Raw genomic sequence first — 26,433 nt, forward strand, 5'->3', positions numbered from 1 at the left:
TCCTACGAATAAACAAGAGCAGAAAACGGCACCGAGCGGATCCTCGTGTATTACCCCTGGTAAGGGGCAGAAAGTAAAAGACACATGGCTTCTCACCTGATGAGGTTGTGAGACACAACAACCCTTTTGGCATATACTGCACACTACAACAGTGAGGCTTCTGGACAGCTGCTAGAAAATGCCACCGGGACATCAAGAACACGTGATGGAAAAGACCAGCTTCCTTGAAGGAATCGGCAAGAAATACAGCGCTCTCCCAGGATATTTGGAACACCTTTTATTATCACAACATGTTTCGTGCCGAAACGCGTTGTGATAATAAAAGGTGTTGCAAATACCCTTTCCATCACATTATCCTGCGAATAGGTTGTCAGCAGCAGGGAAGTGGAGTCAGTAAGCCAAACCGACTTAGACTTCTCCATTTTTTGAGGCCCTTATCCTAAATCTCCCCCCTATATTCTGTGGCTGGATCTGTCCTGCAGTCACAATGAAGACCGTTCCATAGCTAAAGGGAATACTAGAAATGTCTCTTTAATAACACATTGTCTGAAGTCGCTTAAAGTGGAAATTCCCTTTAAATGTGTGCCATTTGTCATAAAGCAGGTTTATCAAAGAGCACCTGGTAAGGATACGTTCCACCTCTGCCTTCCTGGAGGATGTTGTGCTGCTCACCTTTCCATAACCTTGGCTTGTTTCTGAGAATAAGAAGGCGCTGACTGCGAGCGATTGTGGCAGGAGCTTTTATATATTTATTTTTTTCCATTTTTCTTTCTGATTTCATATTGCTAATCCATCCCGTACAGGTCATTTTCATTAACTTACTCTGGTGCTGAAAACACATTTCATTTCTTGAAAACACTTATCAATCACAGCCACTTTGCATTTCTTTGCTTCTTCCTGTAAGAAGATTACAGAACAAACTGCTAGCTCTGTGTCTGGCTCACGTCTATTCCTGGTAGGATGTGTTTAAATGTTGATATTAGCGATTAGAATTTCCTTCATGCTCCGCGCTGTCATCAAATATTCTGATTAGAAAACACACTTTGGAGATAAAGCAGTTGTGTCAAAGGATCAGTTGCTGGAATTTGGGCTGAAACGTGACGTTTTTACCAACTAATGAAGGTGCAAGTCGCTAAAAGTTTAAGAAAAGCTGATCCATCTGATCTCCCCGTGATAGTCATTGTTTTGTCAAACCTTGAAGAAGGTGATCACCCCATGTATGGAAAGAAGCGTAACCCCGAGAACCGATCCATTTTTTTATGTTAATGGGTTTTTAACCACAGAGTATATTTATCCCTAAGTAGGAGGAATTGATCAGTGTCCAAACACTGGCACCCCGAACAATCACATAAATGGGGGTCGCATATTAATAAAAACGCTAATCTCTCAGAAACGGACGTACTGATTCACAAAGGGTAAATGCCATTTAATTTGGGTGATCCTAACCCATCTATATGCAGGGCTGGATTCTGGTGACAAACTCCTTTTAACGCCTTAAAGCAAAATCACGTACATGTAATGACCATCTTGCTTTATGGCCCCAATCTTTGACAGTCAGAAACTGGAACAATCACAACCATATCACTGCTCCTAAATGGGAAAATCTGTTGTGCCCATGTGATCACGGACAACTTCTATATACAGCATTGTGCAGAAAGTACAGTACGTCTCACTAATGACATACGTGTGTCACTGGAGGTTAAAGGGATCCTATTATTGAAATGCAATTTTTTGTGACTAACACGTAGGAATAGCCTTAAGAAAGGCTATTCTTCTCCTACCTATAGATGTCTTCTCCGAGCCGCCGTTCGGTAGAAATCTCAGTTTCCGTCGGTATGCAAATGCGTTATCTCGCAGCACTGAGGCTGGGCTCCAGCACTCACACAGCACTGGGGGCGTCCCCAATGCTGAGAGAAAACTCTCTAATGCCGCCTCCATCTTCTTCAGGAACAGCCTCGTCACACGTCTTCTTCTGGCGCTGGGGGTCAAACTTCTAGGCCTCAGGAAGAGCCGACTGCGCATGCCCGTGGCCACAAGAAAAATGGTCGCTTACACAGTAAGTGGCCATTTTCTTGTGGTCTGTGGGCATGCGCAGTTGGCTCTGTCCGAAGCCTTGAAGTTTGACCCCCAGGCACCACATGGTACATAGCAGGCCATCAGTTTACAAGCCAGGACATCTCCTTTAATGACAAGTAAACAGATGATGACCTGTCAACTAACTGAAGATCCCTTTAATTTCTGCTTCATGGTGTAGGCTGTAAGAGAACCTATACTGTTGGATGAGGGAATATATTCCCATAGAAGCGATTATATTATTATATACAGAGATTCTCTAAGTTGTTTCAAGTTCACTAAAAGTGATCCTCAGTTCAAAGACCATAAACCTACTTGTCAGTATCCTTTCTAATGACAGGTAATCCACTTGATATCTCATTGTATGTGGTTTCAGTAATGTGACTGAGTTGCTAAATATGCGGAAAAGATAAACCACACATGACCTCTACTGAACTGTCTGCCCCGTCTCATTGTCTGGCGGAATAGTCAGTTGTGAAACCAGCAGGCAGGAGCTAAATGCTATCCGGTGCTATGAGGAGGACCTGTTACCTTTCCTGACATGTCTTTTTTGGAAATGATTATTTCCTTCATGAAGTAATAATTCAGGAGCATATTTTCTTATACTGTTCTGTACACCTTTGTGGCAGCTTGTGTTCTGTAGGAACAAAGTGTCAGACACATTGCAGTCTGGGGAGAGTCCAGACCCCCAATATATGTTAAGTGATCAGTCATTTGTATGGTTTGGTCAATGCTAATGTACGTCTAATAGGTATATACACCACCATGTAATGTCTGTTAAAAAAACAAAAAACAAAACTGACCTCACATGTCCATTATTCACTGTTGTGTGAATATAGCTTTAGCTCCTGGAAAGTATTGACATCTCCTTTTTTTAGATTAACGTTGAGTTTTTTTGCCTGTGAATTAGAAGTTGTGACATCCCAGTAAACAGAGAGATGTGGATTGTAAAGGTCTTAGGGTTGGTTCACACTAGCGCTTGTATTCCGTCCGCAAGGAGTCCGCATAGAGACCCCCCCAGATGGAATACCAACGCTAATGCAAGCGCTGTGCCCGCACAATTCATTCATGCGGGCAGTGCGCGGCAAGCACACGGAGCCCATTATAGTCTATGGGCTCCATGTGCTTTGCAAGCACATCACTTGCAATTGCGATTGCATTCCGTCCGGGGGGTCTCCATGCGGACTCCTTGCGGACGGAATACAAGCGCAAGTGTGAACCGGGCATTACGTCAGTGAATGCCAAAGTTTGCTTTTTATGTACCATGAAATCCAAGATAAAGCGCGAGTTTCGTATTGCAGGAGTGTCAGAGCTTTGCCTCTGCACATCTCTCTCCTCTCCACCATCCTTTTCCAGTTGGCATGGTGCAAAGCGAGATAATACATACTAATGATGTAACTTGCTTGGAAGTTGGTCCTTGTGCATGTTCAATAGAGGTGAAATGAGTCACAAGAGAAGTATTTTCTATGGGAAATATATGCATAAAAGTGGAGCCAAAAAGAAGCAAAGAATGTGAACAACAAAGCACAAAGTTATAAAAAAAAGAAAGTTTCTGGTAATAAAAAGAATCGTTGCTGCTGTTAGACATTTTGATTCACATATGTTTAAGCTAAGGGTGAATAGTAAGAAGATCGTTTGAGCCAGAAATCGTGCAAAAAGCGAAATAAAGCTGGCAAATATATAATGCAGGCCCCGCTGCTTGGAATATGGCAGCACACAATATGTCAAAAGATCTGATCTTTTTTTCTTGTATTTATTTTTTTAAGCATGTGTCGGCATACTACAGGAAACATTATATACAGTCTAACAATTGTGTAAGAAAGATTTGTTCTTCTAGAACACACAATCTCAGCATGGAGGAAAGGAAAGCCGTCAAATTACTGAAATCTGACAAAGATAAACCAGCTGATAAAAGATGAATTGTGGTACGTCTGATTACATCAACGAGGCGTATAGAAAACTCTGAGACAAAATACTACAAACAAAGCAGGAATCCAGCTAACCAGGCTCAAGAGATGAATCCTAGACCAAGGCCTGGGGTATTGTGCATGTATAGGAGAACAGAAAGACTTCCAAGACTTTACAACAAGATTATCTAGCTTTATTAAACTTAAATTAAATCACAACACGTTTGAGACGCAACACCCAAAGACACCCAAAAAGTATCAAGCAATACTCAGAAGAACATATCATTAATTGCAATACCAGTATTCCAGCTCTGGTTTCTTTGACATCAATAGAAGTCGAGCAGCAGTATCGATACCTGTCCACTATATAGGTATACTCCTTGCAGATGTTGTTCCTGGTGAGATTCGAGCCCAGGAATCCAGCGCTGCAAGACTGCAGTGCAAACCACTGAGCCACCATGTTGCCCTAACTGCTTCCATCTCTGTGCACTGTATAGTGCAGGGACCGGATGCACCTCTGAACTGCTGGTCTGTGCAGGAGCCAGCTATTTGCCTGCACCAATCAGATATTCAGGGCCTATCCTAAGCGTAGGCTATATATAAATTAATAATAAAAAATCTTTAACCCCTTTAACCGAAAATATTGATTGGGTGGAGAATATTCTGAAACCCTTGGCGAGGCATAACCCAACTTGTGCAAACCCTCAGCTGTAGATCCACTGTAAGAGGGCACAATTTGGGCAACTAATGACAGTCTCTGTACTCTCCCCATAAGGACGGTATAATCACATGCCAAGACTTCCTACAGAAGAACAATCCAACAAGAGAGCCAACCCTACAACTCCTAAGGGTTGTACTCTCTCTTAATTACGTTTCATTTGGCATGAACATGTATCTGCAATATAAGGGAAGCCATATGTCACCGCAAGATGTTAACCTGTTAATGGCTAAACTGGCAAAAGCGTTTTTATCAACCAGTGCAAGTGAATCTCTATCATACTTTTAGATATATTGAAGGCGTGCTAATAATGTGGAGAACTCTTAAATATGAACAGCTTTTTTTTTCCCCTCAAAAACTTGTGTCCCATTACCAGACTCTCCCAGCTACTCAAAATCTCAAGTAGATATGACAGACACAGCCGCATACATCAAAAACAGACCAACCAGCATATCTAAAATGAAACGGCTATAATCCAAGACACACAGGGAAATCCATTATCTACAGCCAATATAGGCAACACATTTGGATCTGTTCAGACAGGAAACGTCTATTGCAGAGTAAAACATTCCTACAGTAGGGATACTATCCTCTGGTCATAGATAAAGAGATCCACATCTGCTACACAATTACTAAGGAAAGAGGAAGAGGAGCAGAGTGGTATGAGTGGTCTCATATGATCCCCAAATGAAATTCTTTGTGAAATATGGGTCGACGTCAGCAAGTATCCCAAAGACGTCAGCCTAAACAAAATATTCCTGGAATTGCCTCTCCTGCATACAACCCCCCAAACTTAGGGGTTGTAAGCATGAAGTGCCTTCTCATCACCAACAGAGACCTGTACCCACATTTTACCATCGAGCTCCATCCACATACCAAACACTCAACAGGACTCTAAAATCCTTAGTACATCCTACAGAAAAAAAACAAAACATTGGTTCTGTTGAAATCGTCAGGTTTGGCTGATCTAGGGTTTTTCTGAGATGTAAATCTTGGTGACCTATCCTTGGGATCTTAGGTCATCTCATCCGTATTTAACCTTCAGAAAACCCCTTTAAACCAAAGTGTATGTATAGTGGTTGTGAATGGTCACAGATAGTAAAGTTACTTTATCTTGCAGATCTTCATACACATATTCCTTCCAGCTTGTTCTCTAAACCTCTCCTAAAGTCACTGCTCACTTCTCCTTTATATAGTTAGGCGTTACTTCCTCTTCACTGTTTTCGGGAACTTCCAGCTCATGTGTGTGTGACTGAGTAAATCACATATTATCAAAGTATTTGTCCACGTGGACAGGATGCAGATTATTCGCAGCGTGTTTACTGCGCACATCTGATTCTGATGTGTCGACAAAATGCTGCTGTCACAGAGATTATTGATTCCTAGAGCGACTCTTCCTGACTGTCACTCCAGCATTGTCTATATCTGTGCCGTCAGCTCTTAATACTGCATGGAAATAACTCTGATACATCTGCATCGAACTGAGGAATCATGTCATTGAAATAATTTCTTTGCAACTATACTACGGTTACATCTGCTTTGTACAGAGCTATTGTTGGGCTTTCAGAGAGGTGCATTGGATCTCTAGTGTATCTCTATACACGTACAATTTTATACAATGGCAAGCTTTTTTGCATTGTTTCTATGACAGTATATCTCTATGTATATGGCACCTGATAAAAGTTGCACAGCAGTGCACGGAGACTGCACCGCTCTAGATGGCATCCTCGCACTGCTGTACCAGCTCTGTGCCCATATGTATAAGCTTTACAAGGGGTATTCTGGCCCACAGGACAGTGGGGAAACTTGCTGATCAGGGGGACACCCACCCATAACAAAAGCTGAAGTGTTTTGCCCAAGTATGAGGTCAAAAATGCATGTCACCTCTATTCATTTCAATGGAAACTGTTGGAAATAGCTGAAATGTTGGCGCTTTCCATAGATTCCCATTGAAATGATTGAAGTAGCTATATGGATTTGTGACCCTCCACTCCATTCAAACGATGAAAAACACCCTAATTCTCATGATCAATGGGTGTCCCTGTGGTCGGACCCCCACTGATCAGTAATGTGTGACAGTAACAGCCTTTGAAGATGCAATAAGCCTAATAACTGTGTGACAGAAGTCCGTCTTCTCATCAGCCATAGCTCTGACTATACTGTTGTCTGGGTCCCCTCTGTAGAGATCCTGTGTGGAGCTCTGGCGTGACTTTTGCAGAGCTGATCAGTGTGTCAGACTAAGGCTCCATTCCCACGGAGTAACGCGCCGCTCATTCTGTGTCAGAGTGAGGCGCTTTAAAACAGATCTCATTGACTTCAATGGGTGCCAGCTTATGCGCGCTACACATTGAACTCAATGGGAGGCGCTTTTTTTTACCTATTGCTTTCAATGTGATCCGCGCGTTAATAACCTGAAGGAAAATGACTTGGCGTTCCTTCATTATTATTTGTATTTAGTACACAGGACATTTCCTTTAAGTGCAGATCCGTCAGTGTTTATTATATTGTAGACTAAAATGCCATTAAACATTTACTAATGGAAGAAGCAGTAAAGAAAGTGAACTCAATAGTTCTTAGGAAAAAATAAAAGGAACAAAACAACCACAGGGCAAGTACTTAGCTCGTAGCGAACACCATAAACTGAGCCGTGAGGCCACGATCGCCCTTATATTCGGAATACAGTAAATTAAAATGGAATCCTATTGGTTTTTCTGTAGTTCCTAATGTCTGGCAATAAAAGAGATGAGCACTTTAATATTTCTGATGTTCTAGTTTGGCTTATGTCATACTAAGTCCATTCAGTGACAAATGGCTCCTAATAAGACTGTCTCAGAACATAACACAAGCGCTGCTGTGACCGAAGGGCACATTATGTCACCATGTCATACGGTACTACTTATTACTATTATGATGGTAATAATGTACAACAAATGGTAGAAATATTTCATATGGACTTCACAGTCTAGACCTTGACGGCATATCACTAGGAAGAGATACAGACTTGTAAGACCACCCCATAGATCAATAGTATATAGTGAGGGTGGTAGGAAAATGATATTCTGTTTTGCCACCGCTCAGATTTTTCCTAGTCTCTGTGCTGGCTGCCATTAATGGTGTGCCTATATGACCGCTTAAGAAAGCCAAGCAATATGTCTATGCTTAGAGAACCCCTTTAATCAGAAAATAGCTGTTTTAGGGTCGGTTCATATCTGTGCCCGGTCTTCGCTTTGTGAGTTTACGGAAACCCGGCAGTCAGTGTCCGGCCATGAGCACCCGTGAGCGTCTTCTGGTCTCCGCGGGGAAACCGTTCTTTTTTTAACTGGACGCAAAATCCTGTATGTCCGACTTTCTCTGGTTAAAAAAAAAAAAACACAACGTTTGACCGCGGAGACCAGAAGACGCTCACGGGCAGACACTTTGCAAACCCATTCAAATGAAGACTGAAGACTGAAACCTGAAAGTGAAGACCGGGATGCAGGTTGAACCCGCCTTTACCCGTGTATATAGTATTTCACTAAAGATGCCATCTTGAAGATAACGTGAAAATGGTCAGCATAATATTATAATGTGGTCAGGTGATAATCATACACATTAGGGAGAGTGTGTGCCTACATAGGCGTACGGAGACTTACAAGTCATTCCTGCTCCGCTAGGGATTCTGGGTAAAAAATATGCAAATCTATTCTCCAGGATGGAATTAGGAGAACAGTGCACTCTGCACGCCGCCCTCTAGAGGGAAGCATCCTTAACATCATGCATGACTCAGTTAATAAGCCTACTGTCATGATGTGGGGTTTATTGCCAAATTACATCCTGGAGAATAGATTTGCATATGTTTTACCTAATATTATATTATAAGTGACTTGCTGCTGTTGTGTAATCTGTATAATAAAGTAAGCAAAGTAGAGCAGCACAGTAAAAGGCAAATAAAAAAATAAAATTAATCCAATGTCCAGGTGCAAAGTATCAGGAAATCTGACTGCAAGGGAATGAATCACGAGAAAAGGTTGAAGGTGCAGCACTCCAGCTACAAAAGTGAAATGAGACCTTTGCTCACTCGTGTTCACACAAGCATTGTTTCACTTCCACCCTGGAAATTTTTTCGAGCCTAGGAGAAAACTTCATGGAGTAGCTGAAAAATTGCTTCTGGGATCAGGCAATAATAATGCTGGCCGTACATGTAAGATGTTGATCAACCAGGATACACAAACAATTCCCTCATCAAAATACCAATCTAAACACCAGTACTTTTGTGAGGCTAAGGCCCAACGTAGCCGCAACAAAAAAAAAGTACTGCAGGAAAAACCGTGGTGGCAATGTATTGCGGCTTTCCTGCAGCGCTTTTCACAGAAAGTCTGTGTAGGTTTCCATTATACCTATATGGAAACTGCCGGCATTTCCGTAAGTATAATTGACATGCTGCAATCTGCAAAACTGCAATGGTTTTCTAAACATTAGCATTTCCACTGCACATATTTTTCTGCAATGTGTGGGTAGGATTCACAGTGACTGTTAATTGTTCTGGTTTTCCAATGCGTTTAAGCTACACAGGACTCACAGCCCCATGTAGCTTAAATGCTAGCAGAAAAAGGAACCCATTGAAGTCAATGGAAGACTTTTTTTTTTTTTTTTTTCAGTGCTGAAATTCCACACTAGATTCCTCACCATTTTCCTCCATGTGAATGGACCCTTAAGTACAAAATCCAACCTGACAGATTTTTTGGCCAACAATCGCATATAATTTTCAAGTTGGCAATTGAAACAGCCCGAATCAGCCATATTGGCAGACATTTATCTTCCGTTTGAATGTCTCACTTCACTTTAGTCACTGGAGTTATAATCTTACCCTAAAAATATATGTCCATATACACCAGGGGTACACCATGTTGTAAACATTCACTGAGCAGATGCAAAAACAGATTCTAAAAACGGATAATGTTTTATTTCTTTTCTATGACATAACTATATTCATGGTTCCCGCACCGTCTGTACTATAACATATTTGTTTGGTTGCTGTAGAGAATTTGACATTGTGCTATTATGATAATGAAACAGTCATTTGTCATAGACCTTCTTTCCAGCTGACAATGGCTTTATGGGTGACTGTTCTGTATATTGATATGGTCGCTAAAAGGTATTTTACATGGTTAACATCCCATGAGCGAAAGAGAATAGGATGGTATCGGGTAGTTTCCCTGGAAGACGGGCTCTGAAAGCGCAGCACAAGGAAAGGTTTGTACGTTCAAACTGGAATCTTTCATTAGAAGAGTTAAGTTTTTATTATTAACATTGTTTAACATTTTGGTGCCTTTTTTTATACAATTTTTATTCTTGCGCTTTTATGTGTTTGATGGGCAGAATGTGGAAAATCAAAATTACACCTGCCATATAACACAAGCCCTGTTGTACTGTCTATACATAGTGTGTCCAATATGACCATCCTCAGGAAAGCTTTTAACCATAAAATAGTGACAACATTAAAATAAAGCATAGCAATGACGATGAGGGTGATTTGTCTTGTTTCTGACATACAAGACAAAAAAAATTCCAAACTTTTTTCCAAGTTGGTTTTTTTTACATTCTCTTGATATTTTTTTTTTTCTATCATGCAGTCCCTTGCCATTTCCCTTAAAGGGGGTGTATTGTGGCTGGGGTCACACTCTGTCAAATGTATGCCAGTCTAGTGGTGGCGCGATACCCGAGATCTAGGCCAGTTATGAGCTGATGAGGGTTCAGTGCAGACATACGATGCGGCAGAGGGGATGCCTGATCTATAAGGAGGTGTATGCCTTGTCATAAATGAGGCTCCCTCTCCACAAATGCAAGAGATACAAAGACTGGCATTGATAACGCCCCTATTATTTCCTGGTCAGCCCTGTTAAGGGCTCGTTCACACGGGGCAAGAGGGGGCGTATTTTGGTGCTGAATCCACGTCAGAATCTGCCCCCTCACAATAGAGGTCTATGTAGACCGCTAGCTGCCCTTTCTTCAGGCAGATTCTGCGGCTGATCCAGCCACGGCATCCGCCTCGCCGCAGCACCCTCCGGACTAGGCCCATTCATTTGGGCCTACTCCGGAGCGGGAAGCCGCGACAGTCGTGGCAGGCGCCTTATGACCCTATTCTGACGCGGCTTCCCACGTCAAAATCAGGACCAAAATCCCCCCTTCCGCACTCCATGTGAACTAGCCCTAAGAGACCAGACTAGTAAGCAGAAAAACACAGTTTGGATTATTGACTATTAAGATGTAAAAGAGCTTAAATAAATCAATGATACTCAAGTTTGTGAAAACACGCAATAAAGTCTAGATTCCGGTCCTGTTGCCTAAAACAATATTTAATTGCAAAAAAAACCCTCCTATAAAAGTCTTCATAGGTTAATTTCAAGCAAAAGTAAAATATAAACATATGTAAAATCTGATAAAATGTTACTAGCCTAGGTTCATCAAAGGCCATTGCTGTTTGGGTCTTCAATCTATGGCAGGTTGCCAATCGCCAATGGTGGTAATCCATAACATAACAGGAAATTCATACTAAAGTTATGTCAACAACCCCCACCCTCCGCTCTACTAGGAAGAACAGAATGGTCTCTCTTAAGAACCATAAATTAGGGCAATTTCTTAGGGCAGTCAATCTTCATCTGCTTTATCCAGACAAACTAAGTACTGATGCTTGCTCATAAGTGATGTTTAGACAGTTGGGTGCTTACTTGACCCTTCGGGACGTATTTGTGCCTCGCTTGCCTTCTGCCGGTATGTTTGCAATTCTAAGGTTGCATGACACTTAATACTTTTGATAGCCCAATGGTGAAAATTGCAGATACAAAATGATAGGACTTCAGTGAACAAAGAAGCAATAGAAGCCTGCAAATAATTGCTGCTGATTAGGTTTCCTAATAATGGTTTGCAAATGTAGTCAACTTTTTTTTTTAGCCGTCCATGGATCATATCACGTACGTGCTCTCAATAAACCAAATCACAAGTTTTACCTTTTTTTTTTTTTACTTTCTTTTTCATTTTTATTCAGAGATAAGATCAATATTTTTCATAGTTCGCAAGTATGAAAAATTGTCACTGTCCAAAAAAAAAAAAAAAACCATAAAAAAAAAAGCAGAATATGTATAGCATTGGATCAAGGCACATACAATACTGACCAAAGAGCATAAAACGCACTTTGGGATTTATCTGAAAGAATAAAAAAACAGAAGGGGAGGGTATATGGCAACAAATATGGATCTTGTTTTAAATATTAAATTAACAGAAAAAGGCAAAATAACATGGTACATATTTATAACACAATATGTAATGATGTAGTAATGGGCACTAGGGGCGACTGCTTGGCAATAACATAGAATGGTCCACATGATATCTTTTTGACGTGGTGTTATTGGGTTACAGAATGGCGAATATATTTTTTTTATTCAATAAATATTATTACAGGCAATATCACTTGGTTATTTTGTGGCTTATGTACATGTGACCTCATGACCTCCGACCTCATGTAACAATGCCGAGTGGATGAACTTTTTAGGAAAATGGTTTTCATAGTCTTAAGTTTATCTACAAGCCCAAAAATACTAGGAGGACATAGTTTGATCTATAAAAAAGTACTTCTTTATTTGAGATTATGTATAAAAAAAAAAAAACATTCAGTTTTAGGTTTTTAATGACTTCCGTGATGTCGTTATTACCCAGCATGCATGGGTGAACATGGCAGCCATAACGGTCTAGAGAGATTTGTGGTTCTTTTGATACAAGGGTAATGCCCATTACTACACACATTGAGTTTTTGTTTCTGTTTTATTGAGTAACGTTGTGTACATTTTAAATTTTTTTTACTTTTTTTTTTTTTTTACAGACCCAACAATACTGTTTATAGGTTTTGAATATCTTTTTTTTGTTTTTTTTTTGTAGCTACATCTTATTTATACCATGTTTAAAAATGAAATGCAAAAAACGGCCTGTGCTTATACTACAAAGATCTGGAAAAAAAAAAATGAGAAAAAAAAAATCCTGATTGTTCAACACATCAAAGAAATTCACTTTCACAGTCAACAAGTCATTTTTACTCAGTAGAACACAAAAAAAAAAAAAAAAAGTTAAATGGTCTGTAACTTCAATATTAGCAAGGAAAAATACAGTACAAATTACAAAAAATACTAAAATAGAGAATTGTGGTCAGGTGACAAACTACATTTAATCGTAGCAGCAACCTGAAATTTTGAAACTTTTAATAAAAAGTTCTTAAATATAAATTATATGGCAAATGTACAGTACATTGCTCCTTCAAAATGTTCTTTTTTTGTGTTTTTTTTGTGTTGTTTTTTTTAATAATCCAGTGTTTTGCAGTAGAACAGTGAATCCCATTCACTTATTAGAGTTCCTATAAAAAGTCTTGTGCCCTTTAAGCATCATGAATGTGAATGGTCAGAATCTGGTATACCACTGTCTCTGTAGCTCCTGTTACTGCTGCTTTCACTGTGACTGGTTTTGTACAAGCTTACTCCATTGGATGGAAATATAGTGTGCAAAATAAATTCCTCCTTGGACATTGGTTCATTATTTATTGGTATCATCTGAAAAGAGGTCTCCCTGATTTCTAAAATGGAGTTGTCCTTTTTAGTCCCCGCCTCCGCGTAATCGTCTTTTCTTCGGCGGCCTTTGCTGTAGGCACAGTTCCTGGAAAAGAGGGAACCGTTCCGATGAACGTACCAGCAAACCAGGGCAAGGAGCGTAATTGCCACCAGCGCCACCGCTCCGCCTATGATGGCTGCTAGGGGCAAGTTTGAGTTTTTGTAAGGCTCCTTCTCCTGCTCTCGGTTTAACGTCGTGGTTGGGTTGTACATTTTAAGCGGCGCGGTCTCGGTTTCAATGCACACAGGCGTTTCATCCAGTAAGACGAAATTTCCGGTTTCCATGGGAACCATACATATACGGTATGGGGACTCTGGCTCGAGAGCGGTCAGCAGGTATTCTGTGCGGTCACCTGTGACGATGGTTTCTGTTATAGACCCAAAAACTGGACTGTGACCCAATTGCCAGCTCAGTCTCAATGACTTCATTGGTAAGGCAATTTTCCAAGAGATGTGAATGGTTTCAACAGTGACAGATTTCACATTGATGGTGATAATTTTCCTGACTGGTATTGGAGTGGTTCTATAGATTTTGTTGAGGTCAGGCGGCTTTATTTCGGGCTGTTTGGTCACAGATACCGGACGTTGGCCTTGTGCCGGAAGCAATGTGTTTAACATAGTTGTTGTTGTGATGTGGATCGGCTTTATGTTAATTCGGTCCTTACAATCAAATAGCTCTTTGTTAAGGTCTTTGATGGTCATCCCTCTCACACGTTCTGGTGCCTGGCACATCAGTCCACGGACATTAACTTTGGAAGGCAAAGACTGCAGCCAGTCACGAACCCATTTCATCTTACAACCACAATACCATGGATTATTACGGAGGAACAATTGTGTCAAATTATCCAGGTCATCAAAAATGCCCTGAGGTAAAGACGTAATATTGTTGTTTGACATGTCAAGCCGATAAAGTTGGGTTAGATCAGCAAACGCGTTGGGCGGCACGTAGTTCATGTGGTTCTCCTGAAGATAAAGCTTCCTCAGGTTGGTGCCTGGTAGGTTCGCGGGTGGAGATGTCAGTGAATTTCTAACTAATGAGAGCTCTGTCAAATTAATCAGGTTCATAAAGACTCTTTCCCCAAGGCCATTATTGTTTAAGAGATTTCCATCCAAAACAAGACGCTTTAGATTTGTAAGGTCTTGCAAAGAGATTTCTGCAATAGTGGAAATGCGATTATCATCCAAACGCAGCTCCTCAATCGTGCGAGGCAGACCCCAGGGTATTGTGCTTAGGTGGTTTCGTGAAAGGAATAGAAGTCGGAGATAGATGTTGTCTCGGAAGGCGCCATCCTCAATGCTGACTGCAGATACGGAATTATCATCCAGATGAAGCTCTTCAATAGCCGGAATCTGTGAAAGTGCATCATAAGTAATAGTCCGGATATTGTTCTCCTGCAGGTGTAACTCTTTAACATTTTTGGGGAGATTAATTGGAAATTCATCTAAACTGTTGCGATATAAATAGATTCTCTCTACTTTCTCCAATCCCTTTAAGTCAGACGGTATCCCGGCATTGTTTATCTGATTATTTTGAAGGTATAGAGTTGTAGCATCCTCTGGTATCCCCGAGGGAATAGATGTCAAGTCTCTATCATTGCAATAAATGAAGCCTCCATCACAACGGCATACTGAAGGGCAGGGTTTGGCACTGACATACTGCGGCGCCATCCGAAGTAATAACAATAATTGGGTCCAAGCAACAAGAAAGTTCCAGGTTTCAGCACTCATGGTCATAAGGGATATAAGCTTCAGGTCTGTAGGAAAGAAAAATATACATAGTCCGGATTAGTGCTTAAAATAGGATTTCTGCAATGAATAGTTGTATTGTCAGCTATGGGGCTGCTATCTAAATATCTAACCTTATAACCTAAATTATTATACTAACCTTACCCTATATATAATTATACTAACCTTACCCTATATATTATTATACTATCCTTACTCTATATTATTATACTATCCTTACTCTATATATTATTATACTAACCTTTATTATTATACTATCCTTACCCTATATATTATTATACTATCCTTACTCTATATATTATTATACTAACCTTACCCTATATATTATTATGCTATCCTTACTCTATATTATTATACTAACCTTACCCTATATATTATTATACTATCCTTACTCTATATTATTATACTATCCTTACTCTATATATTATTATACTAACCTTACCCTATATTTTATTATACTAACCTTACCCTATATATTATTATACTATCTTTACTCTATATATTATTATACTAACCTTTCCCTATATATTATTATACTATCCTTACCCTATATATTATTATACTATCTTTACTCTATATATTATTATACTAACCTTTCCCTATATATTATTATACTATCCTTACCCTATATATTATTATACTAACCTTTCCCTATATATTATTATACTAACCTTACCCTATATATTATTATACTATCTTTACTCTATATATTATTATACTAACCTTTCCCTATATATTATACTATCCTTACCCTATATATTATTATACTATTCTTACCCTATATATTATTATACTATCTTTACTCTAACCTCTAATCTTTACTCTAACCTACTCTAACTCTAACCTTACTCTATATATTATTATACTATCTTTATATATTATTATACTAACCTTTCCCTATATCTTATTATACTATCCTTACTCTATATTATTATACTATCCTTACTCTATATATTATTATACTATCCTTACCCTATATATTATTATACTATCCTTACTCTATATATATTATTATACTAACCTTACTATATATTATTATACTAACCTTACCCTATATATTATTGTACTGTCCTTACTCTATATATTATACTAACCTTACCCTATATATTATTTTCCTGGGTAAAAGGTGAGCAATTCTGCTCTGTCATGAATATTACAAGACCTTTCAGCTGAGATTTTACTATTAGATGGTTTAGCCGGCCTTACGTTGGACCAGTTTATAGTGTCCCTTAATCCAGAATATTTGGAAATAAATTCTATCCACTTATTTGTTTTTTGCATGTATTTGTGTGACTTAGAAAAGTACTACTAACCATTTACTTATTGCTATATACAACTTGTCCACCGGGGGCACTGCTCAGCTGCATTTACTTTATGTACAGTCAAACTTTTGCAAAGCAAGCAGCTCAAGTCCATTGCTAATAGAGATATGAATTATGTATTCCTATATGATTATGGTTCATTCATAGTGTGAAGAAAAAAAAACTAGAAATCTGCTAAATGCCTGCCTTGCAGCTATAGTAGATCTAGCCCCTGGTAATAATATTTTAACAACTGTAATATTAATATATTGCTATCAATTCCGTTTTAATTCTGTAATTTATTAGAATACTTTGGCTGTGATTAAACACAGTTTTTCTTATGTGCAGTTTCCCCTTGGTATAGATATTAGGAGCCTTTAGTAGACTTATATTTATTTATGGTCTCTCCTTTCTAGGCCTTTTATTGGTCAGGATTTTTTGGGATATAATAATCAAAAATTGTATTTATTTAGTGCCAACAGTTTACAAATCATAGGATTCATGGACAGACAGTATGAGACGTTACAGGGTAATAAATCAATTGCACAATAGGAATGAGGACCCGGCTATAAAATGTATGCTAGCATATTGGCTGCGAATAGTGCAGCACCTACTGTTTAAGTCTAGCGATCGAGCATACAAATTGGCCTGCAGGTGGCGTCTTTATGTAAAATACATATATGTGAATAAGAAATCCCACTTGTTGGAGAGGTGGTGAAGGTGCTTTCAGAGCATAAATATAGCTACAAAGTTGGTGGTACATTAAGTTCAACCATTGATCCAGAAGAAGGCAAAACAGACCCAATATGCCATAAAGTGGCAAAACAACTCCTTCCTGACCCCTGCTGGCACTTACAGACCCATGGATCAACCTTCTCAATACAAGTAGCCCTATATATTCATAAGGTAGATATCTATTCCTTCTTTAAAGCTTTTAAAGCTTGCCACACTTCCTTCCATTACCGAACCCTACTGGAACATGTCCCATAATGTTAATTTGGACAATAAAGTAGTCCCTTTAAAGTTTGTGAAACAATTGCTCTTCCTTTAACCATATGCAGAGAAATAAAGAGGACAAAAAAAAGATCTAGCCAACACACTGGGGTCTGAAGGAAATCTTGACCCCTGGCCATACAGCATTTCTATCAGAGATTCCCCCACTTCTTCTTTTCATCCCCACCACTATCAGCACTTAATAGACACTAGACAAAGACATACCTGAAGTGTGAGCTGACGTTCCTTTGTATTCTCCCGTGGGCAGAGCAGCTTGAAAGCCTCGTGTTCCCAGAATAGCAAGGTCTGGGTTATCTCATTTAGCAGTTCCTCTTTTTTTTTTTTTCCCAGTGTTTATTCACACAATCCTAGAAGAAGGGACTGAATTTGACTGTCTCTTGTCCACATCACAGCAAACGTTTACTGCCGACACCAAATCGTATGTTTAACTGGCTTCAGTTTCCGGCAACCATGTGATATTTCCTCCAACGCCAGATTAACGGTTTCTTTATAATCCCCTTCGGTTGGCTTAATTTCATGCCAGAAATTGACTTTCCATTTATAAATGCTCCTCAGGAACGCCAGTAAAATTAACTCCACACCAGGGGTATTATTCATAAAGCAAAGCCTGGAATAAATAGTGCATTCAGAGCAGGTCCATGCATTCCTCCTTGTCTTTCCTGCACAGATTGAACCATGAATGCTCTCTGTACAGTAGTCACATCCCAAAAGGCTCACACCCGTTGTGAAAACACCACTGGTTCCAAGGCAAACTGGAAAACTCAATTGCAAAAACTGGTGGAAGATAAATATCAGGAAGAGTTACTCGGAACGGCTGTAACTTTCACAATGTTTGACGTGCACTAATTCCTCGAAGTTCCTCCCGAGAAGTCGTCCGGCCACAATTTCTGGGGAAAGAAAAATGACAACGATCAAGTGGTGAGACGTAACATTTCATTAAAAGCCAAAGGGTGGGCATCGGTTTCCTAAAATATAGTACTACTGACTTTCTCCTCTACGTCCAAACCTCAAAGATCCCAGAGGTCAGTGGCACGGTCCCACACTGGCATGATTTCTAGTATTTCACATCAGCCATTCCAGTGCATCCATCCAAGAGCAACTGTAATTGAAGTCAGCTTCAATAAACCAACTGCAGAGACGTTGCTTTAGCAAGCGGTGACACCTGTCTTTTTCTATTACAAACCAAAGCACAATCCCCTGCTGTCCACAAGTTTTATCCATGTAATAGATAACCAAGACCCGGAGCCATTCCAGCCTGGGCGCACGAGAGCAGTCGAGTTACTGTTGTGCTGACATCAAATGTTTTACTGCGTGGATTGTATGTACTCCGTGCATCTGTAATGTCTGTCCCTGCTGCTTACAGTAGAGGGAATCACAAAACTAACACTCATGATGTCACTAGGCCGCAGCGTCCTGCCTCCATGATATGGCTAGGACTAGAAGAACATACAATATTTAATCAGGTCTATTAAGATTGCCTAGGATAGGTGCAACTCTTTTGATACCTTTGCCCTTTTTCTAGAAGATGTAAGGGTCAATCTGCCAAGGTGCTTAGAGTGACAAGTAAAAGAATTTGAGTAAGCTGGAAATACTTGACCCTGAAATTAAGGAATGCCGTAGTAGCAATTTGCTTCTCCACTCAGTAATTACATGGCATCCAGCAAGCAGAGCATCTGTTCCAGAATTAAAATGCTCCGCACTGCCAGTATGCTGAATAATAAATGCCCGAGCCCTCTCTTATATAAAATAAATTCTATCTCCACACAATTAATCTTTAATATAAGGTTAAGCTAACTGGGATTGTTGGATATAGCTTAAAGGAGGGCGCCGCCAGCCTAAGCTGTTCGCCCTAAAGACACCATTTTACTAAGTATCTATGGAAGGACTTTAATGAGCAATTAGAGCCGGTGGCTTCCTGTGGTAACTTGTGAGGATGAGACTCGGCTAGTAGACAATCCTGACACCTAGCAAAACTTCCCCTGGATTTAACACTTTCCCTGCCACTGTCTCTGCCTCCCTGACTATATCACCATGTGTTAAATCCCCTCGAACAACTGCTGAGCAGCAGCCAAACATACGATAAAGTATTTTTACGACTTCTGCAATCTGCCTGCTCTTAATTAAGAGGCCGTCTTTAACTTTGTACATATTTTATTTAATCTGTGGGATCAATTCTTGTTTTACTTGAGATTTCTTCCCCCATCTTGTCCTTGTAAACAGAATATTGTTAAAGAGATGAAGTTGCATTGAGTGTGCAGAGGAGCCTTCATTACCATGCATGATAAGAGGAAATGACTGGAATGGGTGCCTTAGGAGTAATAGTATTTGGTTTTTTTTGTGTTGAGTGTTAAACTGTTTCTTTTTAACCCCAATTGTCATGCAAAGCGGTGTCTAAAGCTGCCATTGTCGGAAGGTCTGTGCTGGACTTAACTGAAAGCTCATTAGGATCTATGGTGACTGTAGGCCTTTTTACTGCAAAAAGTATAGCAAACAACACAGAAGCATAAAAAAACCTGCTAAACAAAAGCAAAGCTTTGAGGGGAATAATGACTGCTGGAAAAAATGTAGATTGGAATAAATTCTTCAGCGGCTTATAAAGAGATGGCCCCTTCACATCTGTTTGCCACTCTGTTTGATATGATATGTTTTGCATATCAATAGCTAGCCATGATGTTACAGCCAGAGCCCCGGACAATCCCCCTGCCATGGGCTGACTAACCCATCTTTAATTCTTTTGTCGGTGCATTGATTGACCTTGAGTCATTCTACATCAAATATGACCCGGGCCTGGTCATGGTGGAAAGAGTGGGCTGCTTGTTCCTATTCTTCTCAATGGCTTTGCTACCGGCTTAGAGCCTGGTACATACACGCACAAAGCCACTGCCTGACTACAAGGAGTCGTGTGGCTGTATACACAATGATGCACAATTATATTTTTAATGGCTATGGGCCTTTCTAGGCCGGAACTACTGTGTTTATTTTTGAGCTTGTTCACTTCAGTAGGTAAAAGGGCTTTATGGTCTCTGCAAATAGTTTAGCTTGTATACAGACTAAGGATTTGCAAGTCATTTTGCAGCCTGAGAGTATCTGCCATGCTCTGGGTTACACTTTTTTTTTTTTTTTTGGATTTGATGACAGCTTGGCCAGTCGCCGTCACGTTTTCCACGATCATCAGATTTCACACGGGTTCTTTTGTTTACCAGCAACCATGAGAAAACACCACTGGTGTTATTACTATGTATTGTATGGAATCAGTAGGATCTCTTCCATATATGAATTTATTTAACACTGAAATGTTTTATGAGCTGTAGGCCTTTTTATGGTCTCAGGACTAGGCCTGGTTCTGAAGAAATATGGAGGCACAGTGCTCTGAGACTTCCATTCATAAATTATTTTGGATCTAGTTGGTTTTGATCATATTGAATTACTTAAGATTTGCCTGAACTCCTTTGAAATGTATGACCACAGTGCTGGGAAGACTCCCTAAACCAAGATCTCTGAAGTACTGGTACCAGCAGAGAAGATCCAGAAAAGACATGATCAATGATGACTAATATAGTAGATGACTAGATCTTGAATAATAGGCAAATCTGTTTACTATAATTCCCCCAGTGGAGCGAAAAAGGCTTTTGTAAGTCTCCATACGCCTGAGAAAGTGATCTCTCCTTAAGGAGTGATAATATCCCCATAACTAGAACTTGAAGATGTAGGATTGTTATAAGAACAGATCTCCTCTAGGCCACTGCATCAGCGACTATAAACTCCAAGAGCATATAGTTCCCGATGAATTTTTTTGACACTGCTGTCTGCAATAGGAAACTCTGCTCAAGTTTTCTGCAGCGTTCCCATCACTCAATAAACTTCAGATCTAAACCAGATGTCATATCCTATCTCCTCGCCTTCCCATCCCATCCCCAATGGCCTACTTCCAGACATGACTATGTGAACGGGGTTCAGTATTACCTCTAAGAAGTAGTCAAGGCGACTCGGACAACTACATCTAGGGAGCGTGCAAAACAATTGCTCTCATTGTCACTACAAGTGCAGGAAGTTTTTGGAGTGCTACCTGTTAGAGAGTTTAAAAAATGCCTGACACTTCACCCCAGGGCGTGACAAGTGGGGACGTGTTCACACTGTCTACTGTAAACGAACAACTTTCCCCAACACCTAAGACATTTTGACAATTCTGAAGTCATTTGTCAGAAATTGGAGAAGGAACGTCGTATATTGGCTTGTATAAAGCTAGTGCTACAGGAAGCGTTGATAGAATATATAGATATTGCTTTAGATACAAGGGACTATGATGGGAAATCTCCATTCTGCTTTATTTATGGGCGATGATGGCTCCAGTACTTTCATCTGTACAAGGCTCGTGGAAAAGCCTTGAATTACATGAGGGGAAAAAAAAAGAATGAATAATGTTTCATGTCAAGGTCCTATTTTGTGTTTTATCTGCATGTATGGCTACAAAGTGTCTTGTACACCATGTAAAGTATCAGATTTTCCAGAACCTGCATGTTTGGCCAGGAAGCAGCACTGGCTTCTCTTTGTTCGAGGGGAGGAAAAAGGGAAAAGAAAACATTTTTTGAGCTGAAAAACTTGCTCCAGCGTCTTTCCAGCTGAGCTTTTGCCCACCGGGGGGGTGGTCCACTCCGCTAGACGCCTCTTTCTGTCGAAACCCAGAAGTCAGACACTCGCTGCTTCTGTCCGGCTTTCCTGACTTTAATTGCAACAAAGTCTCCCGTTGAGTCGCACAGAACTGTGTGCAAGGGCAAGGAAAAGTTCTCCTTTTGAAGGGCTCAGTGAAGCCCTAATGGCCATGCTGATTTCATTAACTATGGTATTTATTTAGTCATTACTCTTCACAATGCAGCCAACACATGAAATAGTGCAAACAGCACTAAGCTGAGAAGATAGCGCCCCCTTTATAACTTGGCCATGGCTCACTTTGTTATGGAGCACAAATAAACAGCATTCTACCACATCTCAACAGATGTTCTAGATATTTGTTTGCTTCTAGACCTATACACTACACTAAAATAAGGCAACATTTAGCTCTTGGGGACTACAGATCACAGCATACACTGTCAGAGCTAACATTTCTATAGAATACACCAGTAACTTCACAACACTATATATAATCCTACAGTATAAACGTATAGGTAGGTTGGGTGTGTGTGCTTACACTGCATATGTGTGCTTGCACTGTGTATTCTTACACTGCATATGTGTGCTTGCACTGTATATGTGTGCTTACACTGTGTGTTGTTACACTGTATATGTGTGCTTACACTGTATGTATGTGTGCTTACACTGTATGTATGTGCTTTATACTGTATGTATGTGTGCTTATACTGTATGTATGTGCTTTATACTGTATGTATGTGTGCTTATACTGTATGTATGTGCTTATATTGTATGCATGTGTGCTTATACTGTATGTATGTGTTTATACTGTATGCATGTGCTTATACTGTATGCATGTGCTTATACTGTATGTATGTGTGCTTATACTGTATGTATGTGTGCTTATACTGTATGTATGTGTGCTTATACTGCATGTATGTGTGCTTATACTGTATGTATGTGTGCTTGCAAGTGTGCATGTCTATATCTTTTTCTATGTATGTGTTTATACTGTGTAGGTGTTTGTGTATGAATGCATGTATACTTGTGTAAAGACAGTGTGCATGCCCTTGTAAAGATGTGTGCCTAATAAGTGTTTCTATATTGTTTGTGTATATACAGTACATGTATAAGTGTGCCTATGATTATGTATATACAGTATGTATGTGTTTGTGCACAACTGTGTGTATATGTATACTTCTCTGTGTACGACCTATGTGGATGTATATATTCGTGAATATACATCTACAACTGTAAGCTTTGATATGTAGAATGGTAAGAGGTGACCACTTTGAGCAAAGCCTAAAATAAAGGAACGTGAGTCTCCACACCAAGCAGTCTAGTGCAGAATGGCTTCATACAAGGCTGTCTTTTCATGGACTGACTTTTTTTTTTTTCCTTCTTGCCATAAGCCTAAACAGATAATTGTGTTTTTCATCCTGCGGGAGAGTAATGTTAGTTAGGACTGCACACCCGCAGGCGCTAGATGGCGAGCATAATTGGAGTTTATCTGATTGGACAGCGCTGTACAGGGAGAACGGACCAAGGGAATAGATAATTAATAGTCTAGTAACAAAGTGTGACAGCCGCCAGAATTTCACCAAATGTATTTCCCTTGCTTTGATACAGGGCACATTGCAATAAAGCGATGGTCAATTACAGTCATGCAGAGGGTGTGCTGGGCGTAGGGGAAGTCACTGATATGACGCCTCCATAGGCTTCATATGCTTTTAACTAGTGAAAAACTGGTCTGGCTGTTACGTGTTTGTGGGTACAAAGTGCGATATGGGAGGAGGGCAGCTGTATTTGTGATGTAGATGGGGGGAATAGTACGTAATGTATTAGTATGGAAGTACAGAGTGTCGTGTATGGATATGTCTAGTTTATTTGTGAAGGGGTGTGTGTATATGTTTATAAAACATAGCCATTGTGGTTACTATAGTGTTACACCTTTTCTTCTGCTACATGTATGGTAATGTCCCTGGTATTAGCGGTGGAGTGGTCACTGGCAGCCGGAGCCTTCTGCAGATTATTATAGGAATAACACGATTAGGGGCTAATGCTGAATGAATATATTTGCAGGGATTAATCTCCATGGCTGTAGGATGTGTAAGTAGCGCCGCTGAGTGCAGCTCTTGGTGAGACCTATTTGTTAAATTTCGGTATTATTCACTAACACTGTGGTCTGTTAGCAGCTGCAGCCCATGGGTAGAAGCCAGAAAAGAGAGCACAGGGCTCAGCAGACATAAACAAAGCTCCGGCGCTCTTGCTTTTGTGCACCCTCACAGTAGCAGGACCCCCCCCTAACAAATATCAACTGTATATAAATCCCAGATCTAGAATATAAGGGGCTCAGGCTACCCTGGGCATGCCATAGATGAGCCCAGAGAACTCTATAGAAGTGAATGGAGAGGCACAACTAGCCTCAAGTTCCCATTAACTTGCTAATCTCCCCTGATCTAGTCTCCTTTGCAGCTTTCTACATTTTTTAAAAACATAATTCCCCATTGTCAGTGGGGTTCCCCCAGCGCAGAGACAATGCTGAGTCCCATAAGCTTGCCATTATCTGTCCTCCTATTGCTATGCTGGTCACATACTTCACTTGTCCAGGCAGTGAATTTTGGTTTAATGTCTAGAATAGGAGAGGGGGGTTTTGGAAATAAAAGGGGGGGATTGATTCCTGCAGGAATGCTATGATTCTTTCCATACAGCAGTTCAGGTTTTGAGATGTAGGTGTAGCTGTTCATTTATGTTCTGCAAAGTCTGCTGCTGTCTTCTCCTCAACTCCCCTCCATGTATTCCTGCTTCTCATGTACATCCAGGATTATTGATTTTCCTTCCCAGTATTGTAGGATCACAGCACACATACAGCTCCTACTACCTCAGCCCTATGAGGATCACTGCAGGAAACTTGTGCTGCAGCCTGTGCTCAGGAGCTGACATTCTCTTCTCCCTCGTCCTGTGGACTCCTGACCTGTCATTCATTTCTAAATCACACATCTTTGCAAAGAAGCAGCAATGTTAGTAAGAAAGGCAACCCTAATACAGAGGAGGAGGAGGAAGAGGAAGAAGGCTGCTGCTTATTGCTGGAGGAGTCAGTGTGATTTGTGGCTTACCTGGAAGATCAGTGCAGGAGACAGAATCCAGTAATGTTACAGATGTATGGAGGGAATATTCCACTTGTAGTCCTATAAACCATATAATCTCCCCAGGCTGTAGGATGACCATAGAAAAGGGCAGGCAGCAGCTAGTTGTGTGAGCTTGTAGCAGGCAGCAGCAGCATCATTCCCTGTGCGCTGAGAAGTGTTAGGTCCTCTGTGCCCACCTCAAAGTCTGAACTTGCAGCAGCAGCTCACAGTGGCTGAGTGTGGGCTGATGTCATGGCAGGGGGAGTGGGCTCCTTACAGTCCTGCCCCAGTGAGGTAACCTCCTCTGCAGCCTGCAGGCACATAACAGCCACTAGAGGGCGCAGGGATCCCTTGCTCTGCCATACACACACTGCTGAGCTGTCAGAGGGAATAAGCCATTCTCTCTGTTTGCTGGATTAGATATATAGTCTGAGCTGGAGCTTAACCCTTTGGCTACTGACTGGGAAGTCTAATAAATAAAACTAAACACACTGGAGGGTTTATACAAAGAGCTGCTCATGTAATGCAAAAACTGTCTAAGGTTGTGTTCAAACTTGTGATGGTAAGGAGTAACAATACTGCAGTCTGCATTTCCCCAGCCTGAAATGGCTGATAACAGAGAATAATGCATTGCATTTTATTATTTATTTATAGCACCATTAATTCCATGGTGCTGCACATTATTATATTAATTCCATGGTGCTGTACATTATTATATTAATTCCATGGTGCTGTACATTATTTTGGTTTATAGCACCATTAATTCCATGGTGCTTTACATTATTATATTAATTCCATGGTGCTGTACATTATTATATTAATTCCATGGTGCTGTACATTGTTATATTCCATGGTGCTGTACATTATTATATTAATTCCATGGTGCTGTACATTATTATATTAATTCAATGGTGCTGTACATTGTTATATTCCATGGTGCTGTACATTATTATATTAATTCCATGGTGTTGCACATTATTATATTAATTCCATGGTGCTGTACATTATTTTGGTTTATAGCACCATTAATTCCATGGTGCTTTACATTATTATATTAATTCCATGGTGCTGTACATTATTATATATATTCCATGGTGCTGTACATTATTATATTAATTCCATGGTGCTGTACATTATTATATATATTCCATGGTGCTGTAATTATTATATTATTTCCATGGTGCTGTACATTATTATATTAATTCCATGGTGCTCTACATTATTATATTAATTCCATGGTGCTGTACATTATTATATTAATTCCATGGTGCTTTACATTATTATATTAAT

The 26,433-nt window shown here is 40.1% G+C and overlaps 2 protein-coding genes across 3 annotated transcripts in view; one reads left to right on the forward strand and one right to left on the reverse strand.

Moving 5' to 3' along the window:
- Positions 1-26,433, forward strand: part of MACROD2 (mono-ADP ribosylhydrolase 2) — a 1,460,592-nt gene that overhangs the window by 274,402 nt on the left and 1,159,757 nt on the right. The window lies entirely within an intron of this gene.
- Positions 12,592-25,348, reverse strand: FLRT3 (fibronectin leucine rich transmembrane protein 3). 2 transcript variants are annotated; one of them, XM_075267373.1, is made up of 3 exons: positions 25,132-25,348; positions 17,594-18,276; positions 12,592-15,082 (listed from the first exon to the last, which is right to left on the reverse strand). In XM_075267373.1, exon 3 carries the CDS (start codon positions 15,060-15,062, stop codon positions 13,107-13,109), a length of 1,956 nt encoding a protein of 651 aa, XP_075123474.1. In that variant the 5' UTR covers positions 15,063-15,082; positions 17,594-18,276; positions 25,132-25,348; the 3' UTR covers positions 12,592-13,106. The 2 variants fall into 2 exon arrangements, with proteins under 2 accessions (XP_075123474.1, XP_075123475.1); XM_075267374.1 differs by having other exon boundaries at positions 12,592-15,074; positions 17,579-18,276.

The sequence above is a fragment of the Leptodactylus fuscus genome, chromosome 3 (assembly GCF_031893055.1).
Source record: "Leptodactylus fuscus isolate aLepFus1 chromosome 3, aLepFus1.hap2, whole genome shotgun sequence".
Classification (NCBI taxonomy): Eukaryota; Metazoa; Chordata; class Amphibia; order Anura; family Leptodactylidae; genus Leptodactylus; species Leptodactylus fuscus.